The following is a 27,240-nucleotide window of genomic DNA, read 5'->3' on the forward strand; positions in this document are numbered from 1 at the left end:
GACATTTTTGGACTCGACATTTTACACTGCCTCGTTTCGGGTCAGGCAATGACAAGAGTTAGGGCTTCTAATTTAAAGTTTGTAATATCATGACACTTGATAAGATTTACAATTACAACAGTGTTTATTTATTTACTTGTACGCAATCGTCATAAAAGTTTTGGGTTTCCGGTTTGTTCCTCGCTGTTAATAAAGATCAGGTTTACTGTTGCATGATATGATCTAAGCTCTAATAATATTTCGCCTCAGTTAAGAAATAATATTATTATTCTAAATCACCTATGTGAATTGCAAAATATTTAGAGAACAGGATATAATCATAAATTTTAAATTTAATCTATAAGAGTAAAAACATGTTAATAAAGGTCCCATTTTATTAATGACATTTTTAGGGTTGTACATCGAATGCTCTCACGATGTTTTGAACAACATGGAAGCTATTCACGCATGAGGTGGGTTTGTTTGGTCAACGAAATTAAGTATTTACATACTGTTAAGTTATTATTAACTTGAAATTGCACTGTTTTGTTTGCAGAGTAAGATAATTAGCTTGTATTACCTATAATAAAGCCTTGGCCTTCCCTAGGCAAGCTGAAGGGAAACGTGCATCACTGTATTATGCTGACTTGTTTTTGTTTGTAAGATCGTAATTATTCATAATTCGATAATATTAACGTAGGTTGATGTAGAAAGCGAAACAGTTTCTTTATAAGCTGAAATGCGTTGAACATTAGTTCTGAACTTTTTTTTTTACATCCCCTGTTGCAGTTTGTTCCTTAAAATACTAGAATTCTGCAAACATTACATGCCATTTTTCCATTCCAAGTTTTTTTTTTATCGCTTATGTTAAAGGCGCTCAAGGCTGTGTATGAAATCATTTTTTTTTCGCCATCAGGAATGGCTCACGTTGTGATTTTTTATATATATGATGTAGTTGTTTTGATAGTTTTTCTTACCTGTAATATGCAATCTTTTGTGGCCAAAGTCACCTTGTCAAGTTATGATGTAGGTACTGCTTGCTGGTTGTGTGCTTCTTGTATTAAGTAGTTTTATATTACCCCATAGCTGGCTACACTGATTTTGCCTGGAGTCACCTGTGTGAAGATGGCTGTTACGAGGACGCTGGGTTTAGAGCAAAGCACACTTGGAGTGCTTCGGGCGAGGTAGTAAAGCCAAGATATTAATATAGCGGCACACAGCTTGTCTGTATTACATAAGGTAAGTACTCCTTTTAATAGTTTCACTCATGTAGTTTACTGTGCCGCGTATGAAAACGGGGAGGATCCAGGATTTCCAGAGAGAGAGAGAGAGAGAGAGAGAGAGAGAGAGAGAGAGAGAGAGAGAGAGAGAGAGAGAGAGCCAAGAGGCATAGGAGTCCCGGGCGGAGGTTCATGATGTAAGGTTGAAAAAACAATGTCGCAATGAAGTTCAGATACACTGAAAATGCATATTTATTAGGTTTTATTATGTTTCTGCCATATCAACATTTCACTTAACCGTAGTCTCCATATTTCGTTTACCTGGGAACATTTCTTGCACATAGGAACCTCATACCAAACGGATAACATGCTGAGGATTAGTGAATAAATAAATGTCAGCTGGTTGAGTGTTAAGTGGGCTTACTAAGATGATTTTGTGAAAATTTAATGAAAAACAGAAACTAGGCTACAGTTCCGGTGGAAAGCTCGTTTGATATTTTACAAATAACTGGATGGTGGTATTTCCTGTTTCTTATAAGTTGTTGTCTCGTATACCGTATCATAAAGCTACAACCATTCGCCTTGTATGAAAATCTGGATACCAGGTAAATGTTTGAATTATATGTCAGTTTGTTACAGTTTCGGTTATTTACTTGGCACGAAAGCTTATCCTCAGGATAATGAAATAGTCGCTATTCCCCCGCCTTCCTATTCCACGATTGTTACCATTCGCTAGTAGTGCATTCTTATCCCCAGCCGCCTAAGATATTCCCGGCAACATTGTTAAAGTTCACCGTGGACATCAAGCATGATCAGAAACCTCGCTATTGTATCCAAGTTTCCAAGCAAATGTCAGTCGTCTGTACATGTGTTACCTGTATTTCAAAAGACTTACAAGTGCTGACGATAGAGACTGCTGCAGGAAAGTATAGAGACCTCGTCGCGGTCTAATTCTCTCCACCCACCTGACCACAGTCATTTGGGCCTGATCTATCACAAAGAGCTGTAGTGGGTAAGCTGATACCTGTAGCGTACTCACTTGTCACTGATACAGTCCTCGTCCCACTCATTCTTGAAGGCACAGTTAACGCGCGCCGAACCTCACGTGGTTCATTGATTCATGGCGTCTTCGTTGCTAGGCAACCCCTGGACGCTGAACGTATTTCCCAGTATTTTTTTTTTTCCAGATCGAAAAGATAGAATGAATTTTATGTTTTGTAATTGTAATATTATTGTAGTGCACTGTCGTCTCCCTCGGGCTGCAATATTATTGGGTGTAGATCTGTTGAAAGAAATGGAATTGTTGGCAAAGAAACTGGCATCTAGGAGAGGTTGGTCTTGTCTTGGGTCAGTCATGAGCCGTCCAGCGGGAGCATAACATGTTAGACGAGGTGTTTCTGTGACGTGACACCACCTGGCTCCAGTTGGTGAACCGTGGCACGAGTTGTGTCAGTGTATGTCTTCTGTAGTGACCACAGTCACCTCTCGCATGACGCATCTAGTTACGCAACCTGACAATATTTATCACCCGTTTAATTCTTCTCATTTCCTCGGTGCCACGTTCCTGCCACGAGTGTCCTCCGTAACGGTCCAGGTGGAAAACAAGAAGTGTTTACAAGTTGCAGCTTTCTTTTGTTTGTGATGAAGGCTAATGCTTTCGCTAGAGAGGGTGATTTAAACTCAAGACACATGACAGCGAGCAAGGATACTGAAGAGCTTTTATGTTCAGTCGTACATTAGAATGTTGTAAAGAAATTGTCAAGACTTTGTAGAATAACTCGGTAAAGTCTCCATGAAACTTGGCCGACTTCTGAGTGTTTATAGTGTTGAGGTTTGCTGGGGATGAGGCCAGTGTGGACATGTGTGCGTGTGGGGACCATCCTGGACGGCTCAGTCATGCTGGTATTGACCACGCGCTGCCTCGGACACATTAACACGAGATACCTTGGCTCTCGCGCTATGTACCTACCTACCTCGGGGCACCTTCCACAACGCTAATGAGTCCAGGTGGCGAGGTCGTCCCAACGGAGTGGATGGCGAGGACGAGGATCAGTGTGTCGCTTGGTGAAAGTATACGTGGGCATGTGTCACACGTGAAAGCTAATGTCTTACCGTCGTAAGTGAGACATACATTTACATCATGGATGTACAGATGTTGCAGTTTTGGTAAACTGTAGTTGGCTGTGGGATGCGAGGTAAGACTTGGCCTGCAGAGGAACAGGTCTGTGCAACGTGGCCGAGGTTCGTTATCGGGGCGGCCACTGCTACAGCACCATCGACACACTCGCTGGCTCATGTCCTGAGAAAGGTTTGATCGTCATTATGATGCTGGACTGTGTAGGTCAGGATATTGTTCTCTTGTACCCAGGTCAGGGCGTGAGTGTCTATGAACAGTGACCGCCTACGAATTACATTGTTACTAGGCGAGGTCTGGACCAGGGGAATGAGTTGTGCCCACTGCTGGATCCAAGACTCATAACTGTCAGGAAATTGTCAACACAAATGTTTCGTTAGGGAAAGAACTGAGCGTGAAGAAGTAAGTAGTAAATAGGATTGCATGAATATATGACTGGAAGGGAAGCAGCTAATCAGCGGCGGTCAGTGCTAGCAGTGTCAGTGACGTAGACAATAGGGAGAGCGGAAGGCAGACAGTCATTAAAATGAGCCGTGTTAATGACCTAGTACAACAGTGGGAGGAAGGCTGGCACTGACCAAGAGGCGACCACTGTCACAGACTCAAGCACTATAGGAACGACGCCCTCGTCCCTCTTCACCGATGAATCACCAGCGAGTATTTTAGGAGAGACGCCTTTTCCCCGTCTCTTCAATGCTCCAGCAAACGAAGCCAAGACAGAATCAGTCCGCCGTCAGGCTTCGAAAATATGAGGTAAAAACATAGTTCTTGTTGCAGTAGCAATATGTATCCAGAGGGATGGTTACATGACTTTATAGTTTTCATCGTCGGTGAAGGGAGGGTGATGGTTGGCTAGAAAATATTGTATTTACGTCACAGTAACTAGGTATGAAATAAGAGACTGTTGGTGGAACAGACATTGTACATGTATATTACGTAATGATAATTCTTACTGAACATGACTGTCGTTGCTTTTATGTCCTCCTGAGCACGAATGCAGTTCAAGTTCACAGATTACGAAGTTTATTTCGTTTGAAGCTGGTCAGCCTTGTGAGTGTACTGGGACATTAGGATTCCATACCACCGACAAATTTTCCACTCTTTCCTTATCCAGAACAGTCTCTTCCTTGCAGAAGACACTCTTGAACATGCCAGTTGAAGTAATTCTGTTTTCTATACAAAAGAATATATAACAAGAGATGAACTGAGAAGTAAGTGTGTTTGAATAGTCAGCCCTCTCATAGGCAAAGGGACCATCATCATTATCATCATCAACTCTGTTTTGGACAAACAGGTTGAACCTTGCATGTTGTAGACAAAACCTAGATATAACACTGCTTTCGCTGGACGAATCGGGGTCCAGCCCGCTTTCTGTGTACGAGCTTAGGTTGAAGTTGGATTGCTGTGAACGAATCGGAGTTGAGCTCTTTTCCCATGGACGAATTAGAATCCTTGAAAGTTGGTGTGTCCGAAAAGAACAGGAGTGAACATCCTGCTTCGTATGGACATGAGAGCAGTACTGCAGTGCCGAGAGTCAACCTGGACGTATCACCTTACATTTGTAACATTGGGCGTCAGTCAGCTGTTTGTATTTCTCGTTTCCACACTAAGTTGGTAATGCGAGTCAGCCATCTGAAGAGCTCAGTAGGAATTCTGCTCACACCGGGAGGGCAGCCAGCCTAGCAAAAGTCACAATTCGTGCCTTGTGTTGACCTCGCGAAATCGAGGGACAACTGACGGTCTTCTACCATGATCCAAGGAGCCACACTGCTCAATGAGTTTTATGGGTCGGGTTAGAGTGTCTTTGATGTGTTCTCTTACCGTATCTAGATATTCAACTGTTTAAAACTTTCCTCTCTCTCTCTCTCTCTCTCTCTCTCTCTCTCTCTCTCTCTCTCTCTCTCTCTCTCTCTCTCTCTCTCTCTCTCTCTCGGCAGCTCTTCTGTATCTGCTGCGCAGCTTTTGTAAACAAAAATACCTCCAACTGGAACGGTTTTGATGGAGTTCCGTCTGCTTCGGACTTTAAGCGTTCCTGTTTTCGTAATCTACTGTGTAAAAGAGTGATGAGACCTTGTGGTGTCATTATGGATATTTAACATGTTTTCCGAACGTATTACAGTTTTATTTTTATAACATTTCAGGGGGACTAGAACTTTTTTCTCTTCTAGTGGCAGTGCCCATAATGGAGGTCTGAATTTTGATCCCCCCATATAATAGTTTTCATCTTTGGGACTCTCAGCTTGAAGAGCAAAAGAATACAAATGACACAGGACTCGAACCTGGCACTCGTTTAAGGTCAAATGAGTCGTCCTATGGCCTATGTAGGCCAAAGCGATTGATAGAAAGCTTGCTTTGTCTTGCCCGTGGTTCCCGTTCCACCATAGCAACACAACAGGCAATCAGCGTTGCCATGCTGGGCGTGTCTGGACACACGAGAGTAACGAAGATAAACCTCTCGACCCAGTGGATACGAGGATGTCGTTCCTTTCTGTGCACATTTGTTCTGTGTTAAAATAGTTGGTGGTCCTTGGGTGCGCGTTTCTGTAAGTGTGAAGCCCGTCGCCCAGAGTCACCGCGGCGGTGGAGGGGTTCGTCAGCATTATTACGCAGGAGTGTATACAGTAGTGTCTGCCAACAGCACCTGGCTAGTTTTCGAATGTCGGCTCCTGGTACGGTGATGATGTCACAGAACATGATGATGACGTCGTGTGAGGTCACTCTTACTGACGTCGGACAGAAACCCCGGTGGAACCCTTCCTTGTTCTTCTGTTTAGGAAGGCTAGTAGATGTATATGTAACAGTAGTGGTGATTATGCCATGTTTACGAGACACTTGCTGCCATGATAAGGCCAGCAACAGGGGACCAGGTTATTACCATATTAGAATAATCCATTAATAGGGCGACCCTGGTGTGGCGACGCCCTCGCCAGGGAGACCCAGCCAGACGTAATGATGATAATTGCTGTCTGGAGTCTTTGGCGGCAAGTATGAACCCGGGTGCACAGTTGTCACAGGTCAACGAATGATAATCATCCTTGTCACACTCCTTATTCTTGTATCACTTAAAATATATGTTGCGCTAGTTTGGAGATCATCTTCGTAGTGACCACCATTCCCTCCTCTCAGGTGGAAATGGTGGACATCCTAGATTTGGCATGTCTCTGTCTTGGACTAATGTTATCACCGCTCACGCTGCCAGACCACAAGTTTATCTAAAGCAGTGCATACACATGTAGGGATACGCGGCTGATACAAATGCTCTGGTGAGGTGGATCAGGGATTCACAACTGGTACAGATGGTCTGGTCAGGTGGGTCAAGAATGTTTAACTGGTACATAGGGTCTGGACAAGTATCTTTATCTCTGTAACGTACACACGCCAAATAGGTGGTCGTATACACGCACATACGGGAGACGTGAAAGAAAAAGAAAATGGAAGTCCAGGAAGGCTTGAGAGGGATATTCCTTAGTTGGATCGAAAATTTCACGTCAGAAGAAGGGAACAAATGGCGCACATCACTGGTACTTTTCCCAACCGTTACGCGGTGTTCCACACGGATTTGACCTGGGGCCCCTCCTGTTTTTGATCTGTGTAAATGACCTTACCTGGTGAACTTCAGTCCTACCTTATCGCATTTATGAATGATATTAGAATAAAGAGAACTTGAGACTGCGACACCCCACAAAAAGAACGACTTAGGCCACGGACATAATTGCTAAAATTCATATCGACCAAATGCCACATGATCAAGATGAAATAAGTGACTAATCATCTCGCTGGAGGAAAATTGCAAGTATGTATGCATTAAAGGAACTCGTAGGCTGACATGGTACTTAATGTGGTACTAGACAACTACATTAGGCGAACAGTCAAGGATGGAAACTATATGCTGGTCATTGTCAGTATCACTAAGATGCGCAAGAAAATATGCACATCATATATTGAAGTTAATTCATATATTCAGCACCAGCTCGATCACCCTGTATAGGGTATTTGTAGACCTGATGGAGGAGGTTCATCGTAGGACAATACCAGGCCACCTGAAGTAGGGGAGTTGACCCATTATATTTGCCCAAGTTGGATGAGCATAAAAGTGAAGACGTGATTGCAACTTCTAGATGTCTGATTTTGAGAGTGCAGGAAATTTGTGACAGTTCAAATGTGATAAAAAAAAAAAGTTCAGCGTTAGAAAGGAAAGGATGTGAAGAAAATATCTTGCAGCAATAGAGTGGTGGATGAGCGGTACCATCTCAGTGAGGAACTTATGCCATCATGGAAAGGTTTAAAGATATATGATTCTGAAGAAAGTTTATGAGATGGTCTTTACGAATATTGAATTTCTTTCACTGCGAAGTCAGGTCATTACCCATTTAGACTTTTAACCAGTACACTGAACCACCAGCTGGGTCACGATACACATTTGCATTACCTTGTGATACTACGATGTGCGTCCCACAAGGTGTCGCTCGCAATTATTTTGTTGTACTGTTGCACACGTTGCAACATCAGCTGGTGTCGTCAGGCACCACGCTTAACTATTTCATGTGCTGCCGTCCCCCACCGTCGCTGGCTGATATGGAAGTCTTGTGCCATAGTCAATGAGATATGATAACACAAACTTGCGAGAAAACCCGATTGATCATTATAAACTTATATACTTCGTTCATGGAGACATTGGAAGAAATTCATTGTAGCTTTAATTCCAACTTCGCCTTGAGGTGCTTCCGCCATCACAGGTTATTATTTGTATTTGTGGGTCACGCACCAGGCCTCCGCCACCAATACCCTCCCTGTGGTCTCCAGGAAATGGCTCCCGTTGTCTTTATAAATGGGCTTCTGGTTGTGACCTCTGTTGCCACGACTGATGTCTCCAGTTTTTCCCGGATATAAGATCAGAATATTTTTCTTTAGCAGTAGTATATTTTCTTCGAGTCATCATCCCTAGCGTTGGTGGATTTCAGAATTAATTTCCCGTGTACTCTTGCAGTATATGTAGGTGTTCAGGTATGGATTATGTTACTCATGTCTCCTTGCCATCTTGTAGAGTAATCGATGCTGGAGCATGACTTGCCGTAGTAACGACTCTGGGTTATCATGCATCTCCCTTACCATCCATATTACACGATATATATATATATATATATATATATATATATATATATATATATATATATATATATATATATATATATATATTGGAAAGGATCACAATTTCGCGCGTGATCAAGATATTCCTATGAGTCCATGGGGAAAATGAAACACGAAAAGTTCCCAAGTGCACTTTCGTGTAATAATCACATCATCAGGGGAGACACAAGAGAGAAATATAACAGTCAGTTGATATACATCGAAGAGACGAAGCTAGGACGCCTCTTCGATGTATATCAACTGACTGTTACATTTCTCTCTTGTGTCTCCCCTGATGATGTGATTATTACACGAAAGTGCACTTGGGAACTTTTCGTGTTTCATTTTCCCCGTGGACTCATAGGAATATATATATATATATATATATATATATATATATTTTTTTTTTTTTTTTTTTTTATACTTTGTCGCTGTCTCCCGCGTTTGCGAGGTAGCGCAAGGAAACAGACGAAAGAAATGGCCCAACCCCCCCCATACACATGTACATACACACGTCCACACACACAAATATACATACCTACACAGCTTTCCATGGTTTACCCCGGACGCTTCACATGCCTTGATTCAATCCACTGACAGCACGTCAACCCCTGTATACCACATCGCTCCAATTCACTCTATTCCTTGCCCTCCTTTCACCCTCCTGCATGTTCAGGCCCCGATCACACAAAATCTTTTTCACTCCATCTTTCCACCTCCAATTTGGTCTCCCTCTTCTCCTCGTTCCCTCCACCTCCGACACATATATCCTCTTGGTCAATCTTTCCTCACTCATTCTCTCCATGTGCCCAAACCATTTCAAAACACCCTCTTCTGCTCTCTCAACCACGCTCTTTTTATTTCCACACATCTCTCTCACCCTTACGTTACTTACTCGATCAAACCACCTCACACCACACATTGTCCTCAAACATCTCATTTCCAGCACATCCATCCTCCTGCGCACAACTCTATCCATAGCCCACGCCTCGCAACCATACAACATTGTTGGAACCACTATTCCCTCAAACATACCCATTTTTGCTTTCCGGGATAATGTTCTCGACTTCCACACATTTTTCAAGGCTCCCAAAATTTTCGCCCCCTCCCCCACCCTATGATCCACTTCCGCTTCCATGGTTCCATCCGCTGACAGATCCACTCCCAGATATCTAAAACACTTCACTTCCTCCAGTTTTTCACCATTCAAACTCACCTCCCAATTGACTTGACCCTCAACCCTACTGTACCTAATAACCTTGCTCTTATTCACATTTACTCTTAACTTTCTTCTTCCACACACTTTACCAAACTCCGTCACCAGCTTCTGCAGTTTCTCACATGAATCCGCCACCAGCGCTGTATCATCAGCGAACAACAACTGACTCACTTCCCAAGCTCTCTCATCCCCAACAGACTTCATACTTGCCCCTCTTTCCAAGACTTGCATTTACCTCCCTAACAACCCCATCCATAAACAAATTAAACAACCATGGAGACATCACACACCCCTGCCGCAAACCTACATTCACTGAGAACCAATCACTTTCCTCTCTTCCTACACGTACACATGCCTTACATCCTCGATAAAAACTTTTCACTGCTTCTAACAACTTGCCTCCCACACCATATATTCTTAATACCTTCCACAGAGCATCTCTATCAACTCTATCATATGCCTTCTCCAGATCCATAAATGCTACATACAAATCCATTTGCTTTTCTAAGTATTTCTCACATACATTCTTCAAAGCAAACACCTGATCCACACATCCTCTACCACTTCTGAAACCACACTGCTCTTCCCCAATCTGATGCTCTGTACATGCCTTCACCCTCTCAATCAATACCCTCCCATATAATTTACCAGGAATACTCAACAAACTTATACCTCTGTAATTTGAGCACTCACTCTTATCCCCTTTGCCTTTGTACAATGGCACTATGCACGCATTCCGCCAATCCTCAGGCACCTCACCATGAGTCATACATACATTACATAACCTTACCAACCAGTCAACCATACAGTCACCCCCTTTTTTAATAAATTCCACTGCAATACCATCCAAACCTGCTGCCTTGCCGGCTTTCATCTTCCGCAAAGCTTTTACTACCTCTTCTCTGTTTACCAAATCATTTTCCCTAACCCTCTCACTTTGCACACCACCTCGACCCAAACACCCTATATCTGCCACTCTGTCATCAGACACATTCAACAAACCTTCAAAATACTCATTCCATCTCCTTCTCACATCACCACTACTTGTTATCACCTCCCCATTTACGCCCTTCACTGAAGTTCCCATTTGCTCCCTTGTCTTACGCACCCTATTTACCTCCTTCCAGAACATCTTTTTATTCTCCCTAAAATTTACTGATAGTCTCTCACCCCAACTCTCATTTGCCCTTTTTTTCACCTCTTGCACCTTTCTCTTGACCTCCTGTCTCTTTCTTTTATACTTCTCCCACTCAATTGCATTTTTTCCCTGCAAAAATCGTCCAAATGCCTCTCTCTTCTCTTTCACTAATACTCTTACTTCTTCATCCCACCACTCACTACCCTTTCTAAACAGCCCACCTCCCACTCTTCTCATGCCACAAGCATCTTTTGCGCAATCCATCACTGATTCCCTAAATACATCCCATTCCTCCCCCACTCCCCTTACTTCCATTGTTCTCACCTTTTTCCATTCTGTACACAGTCTCTCCTGATACTTCTTCACACAGGTCTCCTTCCCAAGCTCACTTACTCTCACCACCTTCTTCACCCCAACATTCACTCTTCTTTTCTGAAAACCCATACTAATCTTCACCTTAGCCTCCACAAGATAATGATCAGACATCCCTCCAGTTGCACCTCTCAGCACATTGACATCCAAAAGTCTCTCTTTCGCACGCCTGTCAATTAACACGTAATCCAATAATGCTCTCTGGCCATCTCTCCTACTTACATAAGTATACTTATGTATATCTCGCTTTTTAAACCAGGTATTCCCAATCATCAGTCCTTTTTCAGCACATAAATCTACAAGCTCTTCACCATTTCCATTTACAACACTGAACACCCCATGCATACCAATTATTCCCTCAACTGCCACATTACTCACCTTTGCATTCAAATCACCCATCACTATAACCCGGTCTCGTGCATCAAAACCGCTAACACACTCATTTAGCTGCTCCCAAAACACTTGCCTCTCATGATCTTTCTTCTCATGCCCAGGTGCATATGCACCAATAATCACCCACCTTTCTCCATCAACTTTCAATTTTACCCATATTAATCGAGAATTTACTTTCTTACATTCTATCACATACTCCCACAACTCCTGTTTCAGGAGTATTGCTACTCCTTCCCTTGCTCTTGTCCTCTCACTAACCCCTGACTTCACTCCCCAGACATTTCCAAACCACTCTTCCCCTTTACCCTTGAGCTTCGTTTCACTCAGAGCCAAAACATCCAGGTTCCTTTCCTCAAACATACTACCTATCTCTCCTTTTTTCACATCTTGGTTACATCCACACACATTTAGGCACCCCACTCTGAGCCTTCGAGGAGGATGAGCACTCCCCGCGTGACTCCTTCTTCTGTTTCCCATTTTAGAAAGTTAATACAAGGAGGGGAGGATTTCCGGCCCCCCGCTCCCGTCCCCTCTAGTCGCTTTCTACGACACGCGAGGAATACGTGGGAAGTATTCTTTCACCCCTATCCCCAGGGATAATATACATATATATATACACACACACACACACACACACACACATACATATATATACATATGAAAAATGTAAGAAACACTTTAGAAAACAAACTTTTAGCTTGAAATGAATGAAAAAATGAACGTCACATAATGGTTCAACCTCTGGCTATGGAAAAGGAAATGTACAATTTATTCACACAAACGTCAATAGCAGTTCTCATCAATTTCACCACTGTATCAATAAGCTTCAATGTCTAAGCTACATTTTTCTCCAACTTCACTATTTTCTTGTCAAAACACCATGCATGAAAACTATCACTCCAGTAACACAACTATAAACATTTACTTCCCCTTTAAAAAGTTCTGGGGAAGTCTGTCTCGATACACTGCGGCGAGGCGACGCGACGCTGACACAATCACTGTCACAATATCACTTCTGCCTCCTTCCAAGCGTTGTTTCAGGGAACGTGGAGGTGTTGCAGAAAAAAAACCTCGTCCAGGTCATGCAGCGTCCTCAGCATGACTTCTCTATCCACGACGTTACGACCCTCGAACATGCCGGTGCGACCCTTGAACACGACGGTACGGGCCTTGAGCACGACGGTACGACCCTTGAGCACGACGGTACGACCCTTGAACACGACGGTACGACCTTTGAACACGACGGTACGACCCTCGATCACGACGGTACGACTCCTAGGTATGATGGCTTAACCTACGACCTCATTCCGAAAGAGTCTCGTCCGAGGACGTGGGTTCGACTCTCTTAGCTCTAGGTCAAGCGTGCTCGAAGGCGCGCACACACACACACACACACACACACACACACACACACACACGAAAGCCACTTGAGTATCATATCCCCAATCCTCTTACTGTAGTGTTTACATCCCATCTTCATCAACTGGATGCCACTGATCTCAAACAGCCACAGACCCAATGGGTCCATAACAAGGCTGTTCTTGGGACGGGTAGACGTCAGAGAGTCACTGATTGACTTGGTAGAAGTCAATAATTCTCATTGTGGTAGGAGTGAATAATAATCATTGTGGTAGGAGTCAATATGATCTAGAGATTTAGTCTCAGAACTAGATAAGTAAATCATATGAGGTGGTGCGCGACTGTCATCAGAGAGTGTAAACATTCAGTTGTCGATGCCATGAAGATCACACACAAACAAGCGTTCGTCACAAGAGGCAGCCAAATGGAGGTCAAAGTATTATACTGCTATACATTTGGATATATATATATATATATATATATATATATATATATATATATATATATATATATATATATATATATATATATATTAGAAATTGTAATCCAAATTCATTATGAGTTTTCATCAGGTATATAAGAACTAAGGGTGGGTTTGGGACCATTAAGTTATGTTAGGGAAGGTAAGTGTGGCCAGAGACGGTGTACTGCAGCCCCTACTGTTTGGTTAGTAGTGTGGTCCGGGTCCCTATGCGTAATGAGAACCCGTTGCCACAGGCCGGAGGAGACCAGCCCAGGGACGCTTCTGGTCCACGTGGGTAGCAACAGTCTTAGGCTCTCGACTCCTGTATACAGTTAATGAGAGTTTAGGTCCTTCTGGTCGGTAACAGTTGGTGACTGTCCAGCTCATTATGATTCGCGATTTAGCCCAAGTCCATTCTGGGTACCGACTTAGTCCAAGCCTCTGATGGTTGAGACACCTTCTTGATCTTCCCTCAGTGTCTAATACTTGGAATATCGTTGGTACTGTTCTGCTAAGTCTGCGGGTCTGCCAGGATATCGAAGCAGTGGCTGATAGCAAATGACTGCTCTCAAGATGGCAGTGGGCTTCACAATTATCTTCCGCTCTCTGTGCTGGATACAGTTCCCCCAGCCTTTGTTTAGAGCAGACCTTATGGAGGAATCCTTGTGGGACAGACCCGGTTCGCATTACCAGGGGATCTCCATGTTGGACACAGAACCGGGATCCTTCATGTAGGACATACTGGTTGACAAATTCTCTTGCGACACGTAAAATAATGTAAATGATTCGCACTTGTGGTCTAGCAAAAGAAACTCACGTAACCATATCGAGTCAGAAAACAAAGACGCGTGTGTGGCGTCACATGTTTTTATTGGCGGTGGGATGTGTGAGGGAAGCTCTTGCGTGACATTTATAATTCTCGTCAGACTGATAGTATTGTCTGCTGTGTATAACATTTTTACTTGGAGGATGACTGAGTGCGAATATTAAGATGATAATACAAACAAATGATATGACAGAGGGACGAGTCAAATTCTTACTCACAAGACTACTGTATATGAAAGTTTTCGCGAGGATTAAGTCAGTTTGTACAAAAGATTTGCCCGGAAAGTGTAACATATAATCTGATGATGTAAACTTTACAAAGACCTGTTCAGTGGACGTTGTACCGTCGTCCTGTGTAAGGTATTATTATGACATGCATTACGTAGTGTTTGGGATGTTCGTGTTTCCTTTTTCTTTGAGGATATCGGCATAGTATAGTTTGTGGACTACAGTTATCTTTGTAGTTTTTTTTTTTAAATGTAGCATGTACTGTAAGTGCTTTATTGATATGTGTAATATTTAAAATGTAGCTTTGGTCAGTATACTAAACAAAAATTAAACTACGTAGATTATGCGCACCCCTTAGTTGCAAGGGAAAGGCAGTATGTTAAAAAGACACTTCTCTGGGGGCATCTCAGAAACCTTTAGTTTTTTTTTTCCTTAATGCATTAAATCTTTTTGAGGATGAACTTAATAAAAAAAATTACAGTTGTCTTTCATTGTAACTTAGTTTGCACATTTCTGTTTGATGGTGACTTGGAAAAGGAAGGTAGATGTTTACTTACGTACTTTTGGCCGGGTTAGAAATTTAGTATTCTCTCGTAAAGGAGTACAAGCCGGACAGACTTAGACGACCAGAGATGAGGTTATACTTCACGCTGTGTAGTTGTCAGCAGCAGACATGGTTTAAGAGCGAGATAACCGGCCAATTCATCGTATAAAGAAACCAGATGGCTATTGTTGTGGAGGGTGACACGGGAGAGAGCAAACTCCCCAGCTGGAACAAAAAACTAGCTACTGGCATACAGGATCATGAATTCCCTCCCACTATGTTTGTAATTGTAATTGGTTGGAAGACTGAATGTAATCATAGTACGAAGATGATACATATGGAAGACACTGTAATCATAGTACGAAGATGATACATGAAATCCATACATCATTTAAAGGATTAAGACGTGTATTTCTGTTCAGTACGATCATTTTCGTGTAATCCATACGTCATTTAAAGGATTAAGACGTGTATTTCTATTTAGTACGATCATTTTCGTAAATAGTTATTTATGGCCATCAGAATATCGTTCATATTTTCAATATATATGAAAGATATTCGGAGAGTATACGACATAGGTACCGCTCTTGATGATACAGCAGAAAAATTGGCTGAATTGGAGACATGACAGTTCTTATATGAATTCATTTAAGGCTTACTTAATCTTACAGGCACGTCTGCAGTATGTGAGGAACGCAGCTGCTGTTAGTGCATTATGGACAGTTGATTACACACACTATATACGGTCAGTCGAGACGGACACACGAGCAGCGGAAGGGTTGGGTGCAGAGCGGCTTATCCTCCACTCTGTTTTCACCTGAGGGGAGTAGAGAAATGTTTACATTGTTTGCTCATGATTATAGGATCATTTGTTTACGCTTCTAGCCCTCTGGTGTTTTCGCTCGAGGAACTATAAACTGCAGCAGCTGTTGTTGAGGCAACACGGTCTTGGTTTTTGTTTGTGCGTAATGTAAATAAAGCAGGACCTTTCAGCATTTGCGAAAAGACAACAATAAATGAAATACAGTGCTCCCTTGTCACACACATGGCGGTCAGGCTGCTTACCCAAGACGTGGCCGCTCGGACATAGCCACCTGGAGGCGCCCAGGGAACGTGGCATCTAAACTAAGAAGATAATATGTTAATTGGTAATACCATGCGGGCAATTTTCTCCCTAATTTTCAGGAAGTCTAGGGATTCTTCCCAGTGTTGGTTTAATGTGCGAGGGATTGTAAGTAAATTATGCTTCTTATATGTACGTGTTTTGTTCACGGTATGAGGATGATCCCTACATCTGTGTATAGTTGTTGCTCCTTTACTTATTCTGTAAGTATATTTTAATACGAAATATTATGTGATCGTTAATTCGTTGCCGGAAAAGCAGCTAATTTATTGCCCATTCCAACTCGTTCTGTGGCCGGTGGCGCTAAATAGGTTACGGTACACAACAGGTCCAGGGAATAGGCTTCCGTGATTGAATTAGTTGACAAGTTACGTGATTATTGGACTGTTTACCGTAGGCAAAGTTAAGCATACCTTTGAGGTGTTCCGGGCAAACGTAAAATGCGCAGGGAATGAGAGTCATTCTGACGGTGCAGTTTACATCTTGTATGTCCACCATAAGCAAGAGGAGCATAAGAGCGTTCGAGATTCTGATGATCCTGTTTGTGGAGCCAGAGTGTAGAGAAGACAACCGAGTATTACGAATCATATGGAGGCGAGTGTTGTTGGTCCATGTGGCAGCTTCTGGTGCGCAGGTGGGTGATACAGGAGACAGGCAGCTTCTGGCGGGTGGGTGGATATTACTAGGGCAGTGGAGACGTGAGGCAACTCCTGACGGGCATGTGGATGGTGTAGGTTGCAGGCAGCTTCTGGCCGGCGGGTACGTGGATTTCGCTCACCACTCGCTTCTTCTCAGTGCACGAGAATATCGTTAAATATCACGTTTATTTGGTGTTCGACATTTAGGGAGAGATGCGATAATTTGCTGGCTACGGTGTCACACTGCTAAGAATGTGGTTGAAGGTACGAATCCAGTTGTCTGCAAACTCCTTTCTTGTAAGTATTCCTGGGAATTTCTACAGTAAATCGTTGTCTAATTAGCGCGAGTTAATACACGCTTTACAAAAATTTATTTTGGAAATGCTTTGATATGTGTATGTAATTATGGCGGGCTAATGTTACCGGTCTGACTTACCTCACAGCCAGATATAGATAATGACTTTGATTATAAACAAATTTAACCTTGGGTCAAGTCTTTGAACTTTTATCCATTATCATACATGATCATTAGATTTGAATTCATAATGATAGACTATGCCAATCTTGGCATTGCTGCTCGACAGGCCTGAGATGTTTATAAGTTTTCATATTAGATTTATGGTCAAATCGTTTTCTGTCTGATGCTTTCTCATCATGTTTTGTCACAGTGTTTATATAATAAAGATGACTATACAGACACAAAGATCCCGGCCACAGCCAAAGAGATATCACTTGGAAGAACCGACACGAAGTCTTGATACTAACGAGACTTATGGGAATATGCTGCTGAATAGGAAATGTTTCTGAGATCATAAGGTATTAAAGAATTCGCATGCGCTGTGAATTTTTATTCAGATTGTTACGAGGAAGTTGCCATATACAGCCTGGGGTCAGTGGTTGAAGTTATCTTAGTGGGGTTAGATGTTCGTTATAATTGATCCCCATGAAAGTGTTTTATAAATGACAATATATTTATATACTGTGAAGTCATATAGTTGACTGTGACCAATTAAAGACATGTTAAAGAATTCTTAAAAGTGGGACTGGATATTTATTCTTAGTAATTTGCGTGGTAGTTAGATGACAATGCAGTAGTGAAGTGTCACAGTCGTGCAGTTTTTACAGCAAAAACAACTCATATGATTGTGGTTTCAGATCTTTTTAAAGCTTTGAAATCTTAGATTAGCCCTTATGAAGAGTAACAAAAGTAGCATTAGAATTGTATAGGGTAGCGATGCTGTTTCTTGTGGGGCGGTAGCGCTGGGACTGGATAAAGGCAAGCAAGTATGAATATGTGCATGTGTATGTATATGTGTGTATGTTCAATATGTATATGTATGTATATATGCGTATATGGACGCCATTTGGTAAACAAATGGCGTCCTAGCTACGTCTCTTCGTTGTATATCAACTGACATATTTCTTGTATCTCCCCTGACGATGTGATTATTACACGAAAGTGCACTTGGGAACTTGACGTGTTTCATTTTCCCCGTGGACTCGTAGGAATATACTTGATCACGCGCAAAATTGTGATCCTTTCCAATATATATATATATATATATATATATATATATATATATATATATATATATATATATATATATATATATATATATATATATATATATGTATATATATATATATATATATATATATATATATATATATATATATATATATATATATATATATATATAATAAAAAAAAATAATAATATATATATATATATATTTACATGGGGTAGATCCAGTGCTTACAGGTATGCTGCTTCTGTGGAAATTAATTTTGTATAACGATATTCCTAGCCAGGGACGCCCTTAGGGCTAGTGTGTGGCTAGTCAGGCTGTCCTCACTGTAGCATTAGCAGAGATTATGTGAATTAGATCATGCAGAGAGGAGCTGGGATAGCAAAAGGGAAAAGTAGGAAAAGCAGTGGGAGAAGAGATATGCAGATGGCGTGGGAACCGCCTTGCTGGCTATATCATATATCGGTTTCCTGCCAATATGATTTTTCTTTATACCACCGTCCCTTTGGTACACAGAGGCCAGACTTCACCCACAATGACAGATATTGAGTTTCTTTCTTTTATGGCTAATAACTCAACTCTGCGACACGCGATCTCAAACGCCTGTATCGCTCCTGCATATTAAGCGCCAGAATTTCAGTTTCAGAAATAAAAAAAAAAAAGACGCTGTACTCGAGACTTCATTTCGAGTTCATCCTTTCTTCCTAGAAGACTGTGACACCACTATATCACATCCGTCAGTTTGAGTCATATTGCCTGGCTTAAGATGCTAAAGAACATTCTGACGATCGTCTGACACGTTATTATATCATACAACAAACTGAAGTGGGATCACTCTGAGCTCACACAGCACCAAGACACGCTCATGACGTCCGACCTCTCGCTGGTAGGCCACACAACAGCGATCCTGGCATCACTCCCGGCCACTAGCACGTAGGGTCATTTTTGACCCTCTGTTTTAAGCTACATTTCGAGGTTACATCGTGGAGTTGCATCTCGTCCCTTGTACTGACTCCAACCCCATACACGGGGTTACTCTTAACTGTCTCTACACCTCGCCATCACTACACTGGGTTACACCTAAAGCTCACAGCACGGTGTTACACCTGACCATCAGGGTGAGGATTCAACCGTGGTATTCGGTGTTAGAAGCCAGAGATACGGGGTCACACTTCGTCCTAAGGTAAAGGATTAGTTTCACCTCTGGTGTGTGCCTTAATGCCTTATCCCTGGGACACGCACATCAAACTCACACTTTGGTCACATTTAACTCATGGCACATACGTCATTTGCCGCGGCTGCTGGCATGTGTCATCTCGCCTGACTCATGTACCTTGTACCTTGGGTCACATTTGACCTCTAGTACAAGTTATAAGAGACCATATGGTACACAAGAGTCACATTTCACCCCTGATACGTGGGGTCACAAGTCGACGCCTGACACGTGGCCCTCAAGTGACTCCGCTCGTGCGAGGTGTCCGCCAGAGGTGTGGGAGGCAGGGTGACACTCGTACCCCTGAGTTGAGAGGCGTTACGTGGCAGCGGGGGTGTGACGGGCAACGAGCCTGCCGAAGTGATTATGGCCTTACTGCCACATTACCGGCTGAGTCTCCTGCCGGAGGCCCTGACCTGCCTAATTCTCTCCGTTGGCCACGTCAGGAAGATTTACAGTTTTATGATTATCTGGCCCCGGGTGGTGCAAATGCTCGGCGGTGGGTCAGGGGTCGCACGCCAGGGATGGTGTCCCAGGTGTGTGCGGTGTGGGTGAGGTCAGGTGTGTGCGGTCTGGGTGAGGTCAGGTGTATGCGGTGTGGGTGAGGTCAGGTGTGTGTGCGGTCTGGGTGAGGTCAGGTGTGTGCATGACTCTGTCGTGCCACGCTGCTGTCCTTTGCGTAGGTCGCTTCACAATGGTCTTGTAGCATCTCCATCCCCTGTTACATCTGGTGAACTGAAGTAAATCATACCAGTTTATACGGAACGCGATGGGAGGCACCTGCCACTCACAGGCTCCATCACTTGAATTTTCCCCATCATCCTTCAACGTTGTACTCCTTTCTGTGCTGCCCACAGTCACAGTCTCAACACTCACTTCGTTCCATTCATGCGCTACACTTATAATATGGACGTACTTCTTACAGCTTCTCTAAGTCTCTGTCTTGATTTCATGTTATGATGTCAAGTTGTTCTATCTTTGCCTAAAGTGGGACTTTATCAAATTTTGCTTTCTCGCAGTCCACACACACACACACACACACACACACACACACACACACACACACACACACACACACACACACACACACACACACACTCCACCCAACTTTCTCTTTGTATCTAAAACAGAGTTCACTCTCTCGTTGAAGTCTATGGGGAGCCGAATATAGCCTCATCGCCAGCTGGGTAATAATGCAGTGATTCTACACCGTTATGGGTCTGGCTCAGCAAGATGAAGGTGGGAATGCGTCGCTTAGATCAGCTCTCTTGCCTTTAGTTCTCGGCGCCGTCTTTGTTGGCTAATGTCTGTGGTGAGACGGGAGGGAAGGGAGATGGTGCTGGGCAGAGGAAGTTGGCGACCAAGGCGTGTCATACCATCACCCGCCCCGGGTCGACCACCCAGATCCCGTACGGGTCACCTCAGGGAATGATGACTGTGTGGAACACTTCGAAGATATCAAGCGATCACTCAGGTGTGGCAAAACATTATCACTGGGTTTCTGAAAGTATGATAGAGTAACCCTGGATGATATACTCTGGATGAATGCGCCCCTCTGCCTTGGTGGAGTTTAATGGCAAATCATTGAACCCGTGAAATCAAGTATTCTGTCTCCAGGTTTGTGGGTCATGTTTGTCACCTCTGACGTTCGTATGCTGCTGTACCTGTTTGTACTGTGAACTTTTTGTAGTGACTTTAGATATATATACCTTACTGTTTACACTTATTACTCGTTAGACGCATTTTGAGTATAGAAAATAGAGATAAGGTTATATTAGGTATTACGATGGAGCCGACTTTTTCAAGCAACTCGTTAGTTAGTCGAGAGTAGAAACAAATACATCGTTAACGTGATGTACAGATCATATAGTGAGTGCAGTCTGTGTCGAAGGTCTCGATCAGGAGATCTTCTGGTACTCCGTCAGACCGCTCTAAACAGTCTAGTTTTTGAGGACAGGTAAGATAATAGATGACGATGTTGTGGACATCCAGAGTTAACACTTTAGGAGAGGCAAGTGGATGGGGAGATGGAGGAAGGAGGCCCATCACCCACGGAATTCTGCCGTCGAGAATCAACTTCAGAAGCGTAACGTCTTATTTTTCAAGATCCTTTTGGCAGGGATCTGTCACACCTCATCCTTTAGCAGTGAGTGGGAGGTGGTCCATCGTGTACTGGTTCCTCCTGCAAGGAAAGCTGGGTGTCCCGGACCTGTGCCCTGAGTTGCGTGAGTGAGGAAGACACGTGATCTTCCAGTGTTATCTCGATCATCAGTTAGTTCATCCCTGGGTTCCACAGTCAGGATACAGGTTCACACAATACCATTAGTTCGGGCCAGATGACGAACCTGTTCGGCAAGGGTATCATTTGGGACATTCCCCAAGGCTGGACTCAAGAGGGTTGCTTGAGTCACGGCACAGGAGATCAGACACAAGTGGAATATTCTTTTAGGAATCCAACAGAGCTACAATAGGGCTGTATCTGGGGGTCTCTCTGATTCCCCCTGCACCCACCTTTCATCACAGCAATCCTTGACGTCTGTACTGGGAGTCCTGCTTATCTCTGGGACAGAGGGGCAACTGCAGTAATTTTCTTGTCTACAAAGAACATCCCTTGTGAAGTGCGTCACAACATTACACCAGCTTATGCTTCCATACCAGCGGCCTCCCACCTCCCTGGTCTAGGACTGCTGCTTCTCCCTTCCTCTCACGTATTTCCTGGTTAAATATCATCGTGACAGTTAATCCACGTCGTAAAACCTGTTACCACCGCAACGGCTCGACGGTGGCCAGTGTTGCAGCCGTGGGTCCGCACTGCTGTAGTGATGCCACGTGGTTGTGTGTGTGAGTCTGGCCGGTAGTGGCTCTCCTGCTGCTGGACCGTCAATGTCTCCTTGCTGCAGGACCGGTAGTAACTTCCCTGGTACTGGACCGGCAGTGTCTTCCTGCTGCTGGACCGGCAGTGTCTTCCTGCTGCTGGACCATTAGTACGTCTCCTGCTGCTGGACCGTCAATGTCTCCTTGCTGAAGGACCGGTAGTAACTTCCTTGCTGCTGGACCGGCAGTGTTTTCCTGCTGCTGGACCGGCAGTGTCTTCCTGCTGCTGGACCATTAGTACGTCTCCTGCTGCTGGACTGTTAGTACCACCTTCCCTGCTGCAGTACAGGCAATGCCACCCTTGCTGCTGATCCTAGCAGTGTCTGCCCCACTACTGGACCGGTAGTCGTGCACCCCCACACGTGCCACACTCACCACAGTACTCGCGTCACACAAGAGGTACAACCACACCCATGAAAGGCGGTGGAGAGGGGTGTGGCGGGTGCCGGAGCGGGCTGGTGGTGCTGGGGTGCAGGGAGTCTGCCATGCTGGAGGAAGCCTTCTGTTTGTGTCGCATCCATGTGGTCACGTCTCGGGTAACTACCGGTAGTGTGTGTGTGTGTGTATTTGCTTCATCACTTCTAAATGTCTTCAGCTTGTGAGTTGTGCAACAGACGTGTAATGTAGATAGATAGTAAGTCATAAAGTATGGAGGGTTGAGTATGGTGAGGACAGAACACGGAGCCAGGATGAGGAACCCAATGTGGCCTCTATTCTTAGTGTGTTTGTTTGCCAGTATAACTTTCCAGTCCTGTATTATGTTAAATGGACAGCATTGGCAACGTAGCCGGAAGAAGATAATTAAAAGAATTAAGGTCAGTTACTTACTGGTGCTAGAAAGTAGAAACTTTAAACCGTGGCAGGATTTGATAGGAATGAGACTCGTTTTATCCAATGATCGATGTGTTTCTACCACCTGAGTGATATAACATAGATAAAGGATGACTTATAAGATCTTCATGTACAAAGGCTATGGAAATGGCACTAAGAAATTCCTTTGTATCAGGACTTCTGGCTTATGGGCTCCTTTCCAGATAGCGCTTTTTATTGGACTGAGAGTTGTCATATGTGATATACTATACCACACCACCATTATGCAACCTCACCAGCCTCAGCACCACATCTGCTACACACCAACTCGACCACACTTCCGCTCCACACACATCAAACCACGCATCACTCTGTGTACCTCGCACTACAGGTCATCACACATTACAGTCCCAAACGTCTTTTAATCTTTACAAATGACGACGAATTTACTATATATTTATCAGCGTTTGCGAGGAGACGGAGTTACTCTTGCAACTGTCTTGTGTCACGTTATCATCTCTCCACAACGTACACTTCTGGGAGGTAACATATGGGTTTATATAGTCCCCGTGCCACACCACCTAGCCATGTGGTGTAATCTGATCTCTTGAACCCGGCGGTACGACCCTTGAGGACTTGGCCTTCGACCTGACCTTTAAGGGTAAAGTCAAAGGTTACACCATCATACCTAAGGGTCGCACCGTTGTCCTGAAAGGGATAAGGTCAGTTTTCTTTGTAAATCCTATAACCCGTCGGCTTAGATTCAGCGGATGAAACAAGTCACAAAGTTCTTGGCTTCTGACCTCACGAAAACCAGAGCGAAAGGATGAAAAGGATTGTGGGTGTAACCCGCCATGGAACATGACCTCCATGTGTCAGGTAGATTGGCCAGGGAGGATAACTCTGGAGACAATAGCGTAGACTCAGCCATCCTTACCCTGGCCTCAGAAGTAGGTAGGTCCTTACGCTTCGCCCAGGCGCACGGGCTGTCTCCAGTCCGACCCTGTGTCTCACGGTCACCCACCGTAGTGGTATAAAAGGCGACAGTTTGAAGTTCCTGTAACAGTAGAGTAAGACCGAGGCCTCAGTGTGGACGTTGATATACACTCCCTCTTACTAACCTTCATTTATTGTTATATAAGGGAGAGTGGACTAGACTCTAAGGGTGATATGGTGTCATGGGGTATTTGGGTTGGAAAGCCGTGGGATGATTTTTTTTTTTTTTTTTTACGTCAGGAGGGCGTAACACGGCATGATACAGGTTCCTCCTGTGTCGTCTCGTGACACAGGTTCTTCCTGAGTCGTCTCGTGACACAGGCTCCTCCTGTGTCGTCTCGTGACACAGGTTCCTCCTGAGTCGTCTCGTGACACAGGCTCCTCCTGAGTCGTCTCGTGACACAGGTTCCTCTAACCAGGCTTCATCTTCCCATTTTTTATCTTGATTCCTCAGTTTTCCAGACGGTTAGTTTTTATATGTAGGTAAAAGATGGACATAAGATTTTACGTTATAGATTATGGCTTGGGGTATTGGTTCAGTCATTAGACGTTTAGATGCAAAGTAAACATCGTGAATGGTACTTGGGGAAGATTAGGGAACGCTGAAGAGAATCAAAAAGGCAGAGGACAACGTTTGTGTTTTACGTTGTTTGAATGTGAATATATTCCAGTACTTTTGTTATATATATATATATATATATATATATATATATATATATATATATATATATATATATATATATATATAAATCAGGTATTTTCCTTGTGCAGACCGGCAAGACTGTGTCTCTGAACGTGAATGGTGGTCGGGTATTCAAGACTGGTGAGCGCCATCGGACCCGGCCTTCGACCCACGTGTACACGACCCACAATAAATTCAACAGCAGCAGCAGCAGCAGCAACAGGAGCGGCAGCAGCAGCTACAGCAGGTCGACTCTCCAACAGAGTCCTGGGATCGCCCCACACCATGAGCTGCACATGACGCCCCTCACTGTGCCTCTCCTGCCTCACGTACCCTCTAGGCCCATCCTCACACAACGCACACCTCCGCCACTCAGGTCAGTCAACATATCCCTACTCATTATCACGTAGCCTCACTCTCAGTGCCGTACTTCCCATCACTACCTCCGACCCTAATTGAAGCCAGGGGTACCTCCCATCATCAGCTGTGGCCAGGAGTACCTTTCACTCCTAGTTGTGTGGAGGTGTGCTTCGCTAGATGAGACTTATGTACCTCCCTCATTTAGTTAGGATCAAGTGTACCTCACTGCTAGTTAGGATCAAATGTACCTCACTGCTAGTTAGGATCAAGTGTACCTCACTGCTAGTTAGGATCAAGTGTACCTCACTGCTAGTTAGGATCAAGTGTACCTCTGCTAGTTAGGATCAAGTGTACCTCAATGCTAGTTAGGATCAAGTGTACCTCACTGCTAGTTAGGATCAAGTGTACCTCACTGCTAATTAGGATCAAGTGTACCTCACTGCTAGTTAGGATCAAGTGTACCTCACTGCTGGTTAAGATCAAGTATACGTCGCACTTCTGGAGGCCTTGTATACCTGCCATCGGAGCTGGAAATTATGTATACTTAAAAGTGTTTGGTGGTGTGTGTAATTCTTCAAGCATTGAGGCCAGTTGGCAGGCATTTTTAGGCACATGTAAGGACACATATCAAAATATATAGATGGAGTAGACTGAATATATTGATGACAGTGTCGATGAAAAGGAGTGTAGGTGTAGGCAAATTAAGGTAACATATTGAGCCAAAGTTTATCATTAGGAGACCGTGTCTTGCAGGTTTAGGAGGTGACACGACGGTAATCATTTCAGACTTACGATAATATGAAATATATCCATGTTCAGCTCGGTGTATTGTGAGAAACAGGACAATCTATGTGTCCCTGAGACAGGAGGGATGTGAGCTGTAGAGTATGGCTGGGGTATTTACATTATATGTGGTAGATATATGGTGCATGGAGGGTATAGAAACAGTTGACAGGCTCTTCGAGAAATCGTTGGAAGAAGTTATAGAGCTAAAGTAGAGGAAGAGAGCACGTGTCGTCTCTATTTTTAAGAAGGGAAATCGGGATATTGCATTGATCTCCCATACCTTGGGTGTTTATAAAGTGTTTTTAATATTTTGATGATGAAGGAAGATAAGGTAAAGGTTGAGTTGGTGATGACGTGAGTGTGTATATGTGTTTGTGTACCGTCAGGTCGTCACGAGTGTACTCTGGGCGGCGCCCCTCACCGCAGCGTCCTTACGGCCACGCCAACGGCCAGGCTCGGCTCGCCGCCCAGATACAGCTCCTCCGCCCCAACAACACGCCCGTCTCCGTCGAGAAGGTCGATCTTGACAGGTAGGCTTCCTCTGTCGCTTGCAAGTTCCCGTCATGAATTGATTTATTATTCAGCAGAATATACATCATGTTGCATGCGAGTGTTTTCTGTCTATATCGACAAATAGTCACAGGCCCTTCCTTGAGCCGCCTTGTTGTCCTTTTTCGAGTGATTCTTAAACTTTGTTATTCACATGTGAAAAAGATCTGTTATTCACATGTGAAAAAAAGATCCTGCAAGATTGCTACGGCTTGTTTGTTTTGCCGAGTATGTGTTAGAAGACACACGTCAACTGTACTTAGAGGTAATGAGCTTGGACTCGGCCTTTGATACCACTGAAATGTGCTATCCAAATACTGGTTCTTTGTTCTTGGGAATATTGCTGCGGAGCGAATTCGCTCCTCAAGTGCTGTGTCGCTGAATTAGTGTTAGACTAGACGAATACCTGGCTTCAGGCCCGTGGATGTGACGTTATGTGCCTCTCTCTAGGTGAATAACCAAGGGCAATTTTTTTCTCAGTAATCTGCTTACTTTTTTTTCCTCTCGCCAGACTTAGCTCTGTGTTTTGATCTCTGTTGTCACAAAAAGCCTCGAAAAGAAGACCCAGTGCCCTGTTGTTTGCATTATCTCCATATTCCTTTGTTTACTACATATTCTCTCAGTAGATAGAAGCAGAAGGAAATGGATGCAAAGAGACACACGGTAGACGAGGGGAAGA

The 27,240-nt window shown here is 43.8% G+C and overlaps 1 protein-coding gene across 2 annotated transcripts in view; it reads left to right on the top strand.

Moving 5' to 3' along the window:
- Nucleotides 1-410: 410 nt before the first annotated feature.
- The window catches only part of LOC139762371 (uncharacterized), a 66,016-nt gene continuing 39,186 nt past the window's right edge, over nucleotides 411-27,240 (top strand). The window contains exons 1-4 of one of the 2 annotated variants that reach the window (XM_071687164.1): nucleotides 411-452; nucleotides 1,066-1,218; nucleotides 24,956-25,242; nucleotides 26,399-26,542. In XM_071687164.1, the coding sequence (XP_071543265.1) occupies nucleotides 25,163-25,242; nucleotides 26,399-26,542 (224 nt within the window). In that variant the 5' untranslated portion in view covers nucleotides 411-452; nucleotides 1,066-1,218; nucleotides 24,956-25,162. Of the gene's footprint in view, nucleotides 453-1,065; nucleotides 1,219-2,572; nucleotides 4,087-24,955; nucleotides 25,243-26,398; nucleotides 26,543-27,240 lie in introns of those variants that run through there. The other variant, XM_071687163.1, reaches the window with a different exon arrangement.

Source organism: Panulirus ornatus, chromosome 43 (genome assembly GCF_036320965.1).
Source record: "Panulirus ornatus isolate Po-2019 chromosome 43, ASM3632096v1, whole genome shotgun sequence".
Classification (NCBI taxonomy): domain Eukaryota; kingdom Metazoa; phylum Arthropoda; class Malacostraca; order Decapoda; family Palinuridae; genus Panulirus; species Panulirus ornatus.